At 35.7% G+C, this 11029-nt stretch overlaps 1 protein-coding gene across 2 annotated transcripts in view; it reads right to left on the bottom strand.

The window, feature by feature from the left end:
• Window positions 1-6: 6 nt before the first annotated feature.
• LOC108576956 (protein kinase shaggy-like) overlaps window positions 7-11029 on the bottom strand; it is a 28095-nt gene continuing 17072 nt past the window's right edge. The window contains exons 2-8 of one of the 2 annotated variants that reach the window (XM_017940031.1): window positions 9136-9326; window positions 5995-6078; window positions 5627-5665; window positions 4886-4996; window positions 4184-4421; window positions 3193-3386; window positions 7-787 (exon numbers count right to left, since the gene is read on the bottom strand). In XM_017940031.1, the coding sequence (XP_017795520.1) occupies window positions 416-787; window positions 3193-3386; window positions 4184-4421; window positions 4886-4996; window positions 5627-5665; window positions 5995-6078; window positions 9136-9326 (1229 nt within the window). In that variant the 3' untranslated portion in view covers window positions 7-415. Of the gene's footprint in view, window positions 788-3192; window positions 3387-4183; window positions 4422-4885; window positions 4997-5626; window positions 5666-5994; window positions 6079-9135; window positions 9352-11029 lie in introns of those variants that run through there. The other variant, XM_017940032.1, reaches the window with a different exon arrangement.

Here is an 11029-nt window from a genome sequence, read left to right as displayed (position 1 = left end):
CTTGTAATATATCGAGAGTCTCGAGAAAAATTTACAACCTGGGGGGGAGGGGGATGAGAGTGTTGTGTACGTGTTATCTGTTTCTGCTGTTCTCTCGTTACTTTGTTTTGTTTGTTCTCTTTTACTTCAGACATCCTCCTCAGAAGAATATTTCTCACGCTTCTCTATTCACCTTTGACATTATTTCCTCTCCCTTTCTCTCCCTTGCGGTATCATCCTCTCTCGTTCTACCGTACTTCCGTATTTTTTCATCATTTTTCGTTTTCATTTAAGGCTAGTTTTCTAACACATGAAGAATTCTCGGTTCTGTTGTTGTTGTTGTTGTTGTCTGTCTGTTGTTTGAATTACGTTAGTTTTTTATTTTTATTTATTTATTTATTTTCTTTTTTTTTGTTGAAAAATAGAAACCAGCTTATTAAGCCATGTTCGACTGGCCGGGGTCTGTGTTCTTTGAGGTGGACAGCGTGTTGGTGTTCACGTTATTATCACTAGAGTTACCGCTACTCCCCGCGACCGGTTCCGACTGGCCACCAGGATTCTCCGAGGTCTGCATGTACTTCGGCTTCAGGATCGAGTTCAGCTCCGGGTCGATTCGTAGCTCATACTCTGTAAAGTTAAATAAAGGGGGTAGCTCCCTTCCATTGGGTAACCGCGTGCCCTGTTCTCGTAGCTCGTTGAAGAACGGATGAGCGCACGCTTCTAGGGGCGTGATTCGACCGGATGGCGTGTACTCTAGCAGCCTGGCCACCAACTCCATTGCTTCCGGCGGCGTGCGTGCCCTGAATACCTGGAAAATGTCATAGTTGACCTATTAGACTTTTAGTTATACTTTGATTGTATTTTGGTGTATTTGGAATATTTTTAATGATTATTTTGTGATCAACAAAGGAAAGTCTTTAAATAGTCTCACTTTTCAACATCAGCTTTTCTTTGTTATTATGTTTAAGTTGGAAATGTTGAGGACTTTCCTTTGCTGGGTCTAAGCTATAGTAGAGGGAAGTTTAGAAACTTAATTCTTCTTCACAAAGAATACTGCTCTGATCAAAAAGTTTCAGAATAAATCATTCGTAAGTTCAGCAATGTCTATTTGGTCGCTTTGAAAATAATCCTTATTACTTGTAATGCACGTATGTCAACGGTTTTTCTGATCTTCATAGTATCACTGGAATTCGATTTTTGGAATGTCTTTTAGCTCGTTGAGTGAATTTTGTTTCATCGCCTGAAGTGACTTAAAACAGCGTTTCATAACATGGTACATAATCCATCAGTTATATTCCCATAAAGCTAGACCTTTTTTGTGGACTGAATCACGCAAACGCTTTACAAACAACACCAAAATAGTATTGTTCATTGACTGTTCGATCAGTCGGTAGGAATTCTTTGTGTACCATACCGCATAATTAAAGAAAGAATTTATTCTGGAACTTTTTGAACACAGTAGTAATCTTTTCTTTCTTTTTAATACAGTGGCTTTGAATCATAAACTGCCTTAATTGGTCAGAATCTTTTACCTCCACTATAGAGAATCGCACAGCAACACAGACTGAATGAGTTCTATGATAGAAAGCGATAAAAATGGCAGCAGCACGTTCCGCTTAGAAGTTTGCACTTTGAAGTTTCACACTTTCAGTATATTAAGAGTATTACATCAAGTATTAGTAGTATGAGATGCTTCGATTCTGAAACTTGTTCTATTGATCTGATAAAGTCAGATTCATTCAACTTATACTGTTTTTTTCTCTTCAATAAAACATGTTTACTCAAAGAGAAAATAAAAATTTTTTTATAGAGAGAGAGATCGGGAAAGATGGAAAGATCAATAAAAAGTAACAGGAATGGTACCAGCAAGATTTGTCATTCTGAATGCAGAAAAATAAAACTTAAATCTTGCAAATAGTCAGTCAATTTTTCACAATCTCTCGTCACACTCGTTATAAATTAAAAAAGAAAAGAACAGGAAAAAAAATCACTGTGTTTTATTCTCAAGACACTGAACAATACCTTCGTTCACCACCAGAATATTAGAGTAAGTGATACACTACTGAGATTTTGAATAAATGTAACGTCAAAATCTCTTTCTTTATTTATTTTTTTAAATCGTTAGGAAGTTCGTTAAGATGAACTGTGACAACAATGACAATTATATGCGATATAAAAATGGATACTGCACGTAAGTTTCGAGATAAGGCGCACGTTGAGCGAGTTTGTGATGCGGAGGATCGAAATGAATCGTGGCGTTTTTTTTTTTGGGTTCGGCGCTCGTCGCCCTTCCGTTCGACGTTTAACGATAGTCCCGCTTTATTTTAACCATTTCAGACGCTGAAAATTGTTGGTTATACAGGTTAGTCAAAAATATCACGGGCTAGAGAAGAAAATAAAAAAAACTATAGGGAGGAATATTTGCCAGCCAATATATAAATGTGAATATATAATAAGAAACGTTGCCTTCCAACAGGGGACCACTTACTCTAATCTTTTGGTGCTCCGTGGAACACTTTAGTCCACTCATTCGCTGAAGCATAAACTGTAACCACGATTAACCATGTGTTGATGAATGTGATTTAGAGTCAATTTGCGTACAGCGCGAAATCGTTTCTCATTTTTTTTTTTAGCCAGAAGAAACGAGGTTGAGGAATAACACCTTAATCCTTCTCTTTTCATTCTTTTCTTTTTTGTATTTTTCTCATGCAACGTGTGACCACAAGTAACCTAACTGCTTGCTGTGTTTCTTACAAGGGGCTCAAGTGAGGTATGTGCATTGATCTTAATTGCAAGGTTCAATTTTCATAGTTGATATCAAATTCTACCTTTGACACTTTCAGTATCACAAGAAAATTAACAATTTCCACAGAATGTTTTTAAAAGAAATGATAGAAAGAGACACTTTAAATGCACAAGGTACCGAATCTTTGACATTCTGATTTCCTTTTCACACGAAATCCACATTGGTTCAATAACAATTTTCACCTTCAGTGACTAACATAACATTCCTCAGTGGATTATCCACTTCAACAAAACACTCAGATCAAACCAGACTAACCCCATGTGTTTCCCTCGTTAGTCACAACACATACGTATGCAGTCACGAAATTAGGAGAGATATAAGAGCACAAAGAAGAATAACGTCTCGACAGTCTAATGTTTTGTGCACAGCGTGTAGTACTACGTTGATTAGATCAGTTGATGGGCTACCTTTTGCCACGGGTGCGCCTTAATCTGTGGGAATTTGAACTCGGTATAGTTGGGGTTCATCTCACGTATCTGATCGCGGGTCGGTGTGCCCAGGACCTTGATGATCTCGACCAGCTGATCTACACCACTATCACCAGGGAATATCGGTTGGCCAAGCAGTAGTTCTGCTACTACGCAACCTGCGCTCCACACGTCTACAAACATAATAAAACGTCTTCTTTAGAGCACATAAATTCAGTTGCTTGAAAATGGTTAAATAGTAGAGTATTCTTATTGCAAAGTTTAATTATTTTGTGAGAATTCATGTAGTAAGTTCTACTGATGTATCTATGCTAAGCATGGCTGTATTAATGCATTCATTTATGCCAAGTTTGATTATTTTATGAAAATTTGTATGAAAAGTTCTAGTGATTGAAATGAGGATAACGTGACATACACTATCAATGGAAAGTTTAGAAGTGATATGAATTGTAACTCTATCTACGAGTACTCTGACAACTCACACTTTAAAATATTATGAAATTTTTATTTGACGGACAAATGATAAAATCTAATGTTTCATTTTCATCTCAGCAAAAAAGTGACTGTAGACTTATCATAATAAATTACATGTACATTTATTGAGTTAGTGGAAGAAAATATAAAAATATTAGTAGAGTGTAAAGGGTTCAAAAATAGGTCAAAGAATTATTACTCTACTTTAGAACTTGCCTATTTAGCATTTAAATCTTCAAAAATTCAAGCTAGTTTCCCTAAGTTCATCGTCAATGATAAAAGTGAAACAATCAGTAGTTGATAGAATAGGATAATATAAACTAGGTAAAAATAAGCAAAAGTATTACTAAGTGAGCTCTACTTTAGAACTTGCCTGTTTAATACTTAAATTTCCAAAAATTCCAGCTAGTTTTCCTAAACTCATTGTCAATGGTACAAGTGAAATAACGTAAGCTAAGCAAAAATTGACTAATCCTTATACCCAGAGTGAACATACCAATTTTTGTGGTATAATCTATAGCACCAAAGATCAGCTCAGGCGCGCGGTAGTAACGACTGCAGATGTAAGACACATTGGGCTCTCCCTTGACCAGGTGTTTGGCCGAGCCAAAATCACAAAGCTTCAGAACACCAGATTCTGGGTCCAACAGGAGGTTCTGTGGCTTGATATCCCTGTGGCAGATCCCCAGCGAGTGAATGTACGCCAGAGAACGGAACAGTTGGTACATATATAGCTGGAAACGTATAAACACGTGTTGAAATTAGAATCGTTGTTATAAACGTTACTCTGATTATGATGAGCGTTGGATTAAATTCGAGCAAAATTGCTAAATGGAGCCTATAAATAGGTGCGTGAATCATTGTAGGTAATTGTACGATAAATGAACTTTATGACAGGTGATTTAGCAGAATGAAGCGAGGTGACTCAACATTTTTGTAACAGATCAAAATGAGGAAGATTTTAAATACGTTTGTGGGAAATGTAGGTGAAAAGTGTTCATTTTTTGATTTAGAAATTTTTGAATCCTATTTTTAAAAAGATTGGAGTGAAAAAAATCATATATCGTTAAAAATTCTATCGAATGATTTATGATTTATTCATTTCTTATTAACTTTTGACGATTTACGATTTTTGTTAAGTTTAATCTTTTTGAAAATAGAATTGTATTGAATAATTCATGATGTAATGTGCACTTACCTTGATGAAATTGATCGGTATGGTCTGCTTGCTTTTGTTATAATGCCGAGCGACTTTATACACAGTTTCGGGTATGTATTCCAGCACTAGGTTCAGATAAACCTCGTCCTTCTACAAGAAATCCGCAAAAATGATTATTAGTAAACCGGAAAATCCACTTGGTCAACATGTACATAAGATGTGTCGTCTCAAAGGCACACAACGTGACAAAAGCAAATTTAGTTGTCTAGTATGGGTTGTTTCCATCACAAAGATCAATGAGGATGAATTTTACATGATGATTTACGCGTGAGGTACCTTTGAACTGCAAACACACAATCTTAGAAAATTATTCACTATAACTAGGGAAGCTGCGTTAGCTACTATAGCCTGAGTAGAAAATCTCGTTGCTCAAGGAGGCTCAAATTTATTCTTTTATTCATAAAACTGTGATAAAAAGGAATGTATCAATTTTCTAAGTTATTCTATGTAACAAAATTATGCTTCACTTCGTGTAGTAAGAGTGGCCAGGTCTCTAGGCGCGACCGGTAGTGGGGGGGAAGCGACCTCAGGCGCGAGAAATCTTCGACCCAGACTATAGACACGAAATCAGTGTTCTACAGTGTTCGCGACTGACTGAGGACAATAAAACGAGCGTCGTTTTTTGTCGATCGTCGGTCTATGTATAAGCAAGACTGCCTAAATTGTCTCAATAAAGGATCTCTCCGTCAAAAACTACTGGGTACTCGCTTGTTCACTTACGTCCACATGAAAAACTGGATTAGTTGCGTTTAAGATGTTCTACAAAATAACACAACGTCGCATGCATTAAACTAATAGCGAATATTCGACTTTCGTCTTATTTTTTTTTTTTTTCTCTTTTCTTTATAAAGTGTGTATATTATCATTTGTAAAAATGAGAAACTGAGAAGTGTAGCTATAGAATTAATTAAAGAAGAATAAGAAGACAAAATAAATAAACAAGAATCGAGGGAAATATATTGCATAACGCTGCTTCGATCAAAATAATTCTCTGATAAAGTTAGATTGAACGTTTAAGAATAGATTAGGTTCAGTTTCAATCGAGTAATAAGTGAAGAAGATTGAAGGAAACAGTCGAAATAGCTCACCTTGTCACCACTGGAGTAGAAGAAATATTTCAGCTTGACGATGTTGCAGTGCTCGAGACGCCGCATGATTTGTAACTCCCTGTTCTATAAATAAAACAAAGGAAAATTCGATTAATGCACGTAGTTCCTCGTCCGTGTTTATTTTGTCACGACCACCGTGTGTTTCCTTGTCTTTAATTAGAATCGTTGCTTGTTGGTTCGCCGTGTTGCATCTCGAGATTTAATACGACGATTAAGGTCGCGGATTATCGCCTCTCGGACAGAGTAATCTTACAAACTGGATGCAACTTTATCGACACCTGAATATCTTCAAAGAAATGATTTCAGATCAGAGAAAAATGGAAATATTCGCTGGAGAATTTTTGCAAAATTTTCTACTTAATTCTTCGAAAGTTCTTCAATATCTTAAATTTGACAAGAAAATTATAATCCATGCGTAATTGTTTTTCTTTCGTGTGAAATTTCTATGAAACTCTTTGAAATCTTTCTAATATTAAAAATTTGGAAAAAAATTATATTCCATGCTCGTAGATTTATTCCTTTCATGCTGCATTTGCATAAAAATTTCTGTCAAATTTTTTATTACATTATTCTTTGAGTGTTTTTCTTTTTAAATTTTCTACTGAACTTTTAGAAAGTTTTCTAATACAAATTTTGAAGACAATTATATCTCGTGCTCGGTGGTTTATTCCTTTCGTGTTGCAATCTAATTTGCAATCGTATTCCAGGATCAAAAAGTCAAAATAAAGACCTAAATATAGGCTTGCGTTCTCCGAGCTTTGTTTCAGAATCACAGCTACCTCGAATCACAGGATTACTATAATACGCGCCTGGAATGATCTCTAGTTTTGATCGTGAGTATACTCGCTCGAGGGAGAAGAACGATCTGTCTGTTCTATCCAGACCTTCGTCAGCTCGCTACACTATAATTTCTCATAATTTAGTGTTGTAGTGGAATACGAATTGGCCGATATGATTGTTAGGTCGAGCGTTGAAAGATAGCTAGATCTATCGGTCGAGTTGCTGTTCTAATTTTCAGTATTATCCTGTGATTCCAATAGATTCTGCTTAGAAATTGAAAGTCAGAATTCTTTTTATCGTCGTTCCTTCGAATCGAGGACTTTCAAATTCATTTTCAAAATTCACTTTCAGCTCGATTTATAGAGAGAAATCAATTTTATTACATTTACTCAATTCCATTATATTCCGAAGTGTTGGTATTAATTCCATTTTGAACACCTTACCTGCGAGCATACTTGCAACGCGTTAAATTGTATAGGCAACGTTAAAACTATCGATATGTATGATTGTGTATATACGTGATAATTGTACCTTTTTATTACGATTAAACAGTTTCATTAAGTTTCATTAAATAAAGTTTCAATATATACTTTAATCTCCTTATGTGCTTTAAATAAACGTCTCAATTCCGCGATAGTCGAACACGACACCGATGATATCGTATGTAAACACGCGTTGAAGAGCATTAGCAGTGATAGTCAGGAATACGCGACTCCCGCGGGTAAAGTGTTAATATTAAATCTAAAATAATTCTTTGAAAATGAGACACATCAATTTTACTTCGTTTCAAAATATTCGGTACGAAGTATAAAAATATAATTCACGTTTTTAACAATTTAATTGTATTAAGGGGATATTCCCATTTGGAGGGGTTAAAAGTCGACATTTTTTTTATTGCTTTTTCTCAAAGTATAATATCTTAAAAATGGGTTGCTGAACACGTTAAGCGCCAGGCCCGTTTTGTCTTCCTTTCCGTTTAGTCTGCTATCTCCGATTTCACCGATATTCTGGCGGCCGGAGATTTGTGTAAGGTTGCGATAAGGCTGCATGTGTTTTAATAATACTCGTTAAAATTTTGGTAACAAGTAATATTTAGGTACATCCTTTTATGATCTCCAAATTATTTAAAATTGATTAATAGAAGAATATCATATTTTAAATTGTATATCGACTGACGCGGCCCGAACGAAAAGTATACTGTCAGTCGCCGGTGACTGACATGGCGCTTAACCTGTTAAATTTTACGCCTGAAATCGACGAAACGGCGAAGTTACGATGATTTCAAAAAAGCGATGCATCGCTAGAAACGCTAAGTATAGCAAAACTTTGAATGCGTTTTTCTCGAAACCGTGTTTTGCAAACTAGCTACCATGATTTCTCTATAATAAATCAACTAATCTCTCTCAAATCTCGTATACGTATAAAATATATATCCCTTTATCGTCCGTACTAGAATTATGTCAATGTTTGCAGTAGTTTTTATTTTATCGCCTGAAGAAGTAAAAACTTTCTTGATAAAGACGATACTTTTGTCAAAACGCATTTTTCTTTTTCCTTTATTTTACTAGGGACGATACAGCCATTCAAAATGGCACACTGCGGGAAATACGTAATAACTTAAACAATAATCAAGATGATTTCATAAAAATTACACTGTGTGTTCTTGGAACATAACCAAACGTGTATGCAAAATTTCAAGTCTCTAGGTTTACAATTATCCAATAATTTGTTATCCTAAAGATCGTCTAAAAATGACGTCTCCAAATGGGAATACCCCTTTAATTTTTTAAAAACATGTTTTTCATTCAAAAAATCTGAAAAAATTCTCAGATATGTAACACTCTGGCTATAGTGTCGCAGATTTTTTTCATAACTTTTTGTCGGACAGGAGAAAAGAAATCAAGTCTGAAATGAAAATGATGTTTAGGTCGATAACTACCCTAATAATAGGGGTAGAGAGTTAAAACTTTGTCGAAATGGTTCACCTAGGAAGCTCTATCAATTGACGTATCACACGTTTCATTTGGTTCAGGGGCACCGTTACTACGCTTATTCGTCTAGACCACATGTGGGCAACCCCCGGCCCCAATCTATTTCGGCGAAGTTTGTCTTCAATCTTCGCATTAAATTGTTATGTCATTCATTATGTTATAAAATTTACTTAGAGCTTTACATCAATAATTTACTCGTTTAAATTCATTTAATATTAATTTATTTTATTTAATAATTTGGTCCGGCCCATGAGACTCGGAGACAGAATGATAATTTGGCCCACGAACTAGCAAAGGTTGCCTATGCCTGGTCTAGACCCTTTATCAAAAGAATTTCTATTTGTCTTACCTTAAATCGTTTGTCTTGAAGAACTTTCTTGATTGCGACCAGTTCTTGCGTGTCACATAATTTCGCTAGGTAGACAACGCCGAAGCTGCCGTTACCGATTACTTTAGTGTCTGTGTAGGAGATTTCTTGGGGGCGATCTGGACCAGCACCAGGTGTAGCCACCACGGTTGTGACTTTGTTGCCATCTCTATCTGCATTATACATCACACCGCCCATAGAAACAAGCGAAAAACCAGAACGGTAAAGTACAATGAAAGAAGATACGGTAGGGTTGTGTGACCGACTAGAAACCGGCTATTTCGCGATTTCAATCGACTTATGCTTCACACGATCACGACTTTGAAACTGTATACGTGTATAAAGCTATATAAACATTTTACCATGTAAATTGATCAAAAAAGAAAAAAAGACGAGAAAATAAAATCAGAAGGTGAAAAGTTGTGACGAATTTTAGAAAATAGAGGACGGTAGGGTTGTGTGACCGACTAGAAACCGGCTATTTCGCGATTTCAATCGACTTATGCTTCACGCGATCACGACTTTGAAACTGTATACGTGTATAAAGCTATATAAACATTTTACCATGTAAATTGATCAAAAAAGAAAAAAAAGACGAGAAAATAAAATCAGAAGGTGAAAAGTTGTGATGAATTTTAGAAAATAGAGGAATGGTGAGAATTACAGGAATTTTTGGTGTAGGTATCCCTCGATTTGCACGATCACTACATTAGTCAAAAAATTATATTTTTCCAAAATTACATTCATACATATATTTAATCCAGAAGGATTACCTCCTAAAGGAATTTTTCCTTTCTTACCATTTTACTTGTTAATGGCGTTCTGAGTCAGAGAAAAGCAATAAAAGTAGGGTTAGCACGATCTGGTCGAGACTAATGAGTTTTTCCTTTGCTTTCCAATCACATTTCTACGAAAATATGTATTCTTATTTTATATCCACAAGATATTAATGATATCCCCACTTTTCTTCTATATTAATTCTGCTGATTTATCAATATGATTAATATCTCTTCAAGAGAACGTTAACACATAATTCAGCTTGATCTACTGAAATCATCTTTGAAAAACAGCTCATGGTCGCAGAGTATGGGTAATGGCATAATTCGAAGAGTACAAATTTTTCGCGAAAAACAGTTAAATACTGCTCCCTGGATATACACTGCCGGCCAAAAGTTTGGAATCACCTCCCACTTTTCATCGATATTAAATCTGCTGCTAATTTTTTACAGATTTCAAGTATATCTCAATTCTACATTTATCAATTTATTTCATATCAACTGATTCGGATGATAAGAAATTCTCAAAGTCGTCGACTTTTTTCTGCAAATTTTGGTGTAAATTGCAATGCTCGGTGATTCCAAACTTTTGGCCGGTAGTGTAAATGTGCTTTTCTACCTGATAAAAATACCGTAGTTATAGTGTTTACGCGAAAAATTCCAAATTGACTTTAACCTCACTGAACAAATAAACATGCATCGAATGTATCAAAAAATATCATACAGACTATCCATCCTCTAAAATAAAAAAAAAAAAGTACTAAAAATATAGTCCTCACAACCTCCTCCCTAAAAATCCACATCTTGTTCTAACAACCGTTCTACAGATTAAACAATGTAACGCCTTACTTTTACATCAGAAAACCAACCAAACGTTCCCAGAAAGAACATCGTTTGCCATGTTCTCAGACTGTAGAACGATCGGCAAAACACAACAACACAGCAGACGCCGAGGAATTCGCAACAAAACAAGTTGGATCGATGAAGTTGCATACAGCCGGAATAGCCGTGGTGAAAATAGCAAGACGATCCTAAATAGCTTCGATACGTTCCTGCGGTTTTATTGCGGCAAATTTACGATCGAAGGAGACGATTCGTCT

This window comes from Habropoda laboriosa, unplaced genomic scaffold (assembly GCF_001263275.1).
Source record: "Habropoda laboriosa isolate 0110345459 unplaced genomic scaffold, ASM126327v1 scaffold572, whole genome shotgun sequence".
In the NCBI taxonomy this organism is placed as follows: domain Eukaryota; kingdom Metazoa; phylum Arthropoda; class Insecta; order Hymenoptera; family Apidae; genus Habropoda; species Habropoda laboriosa.
This window is presented reverse-complemented; position numbering and strand designations above follow the sequence as displayed.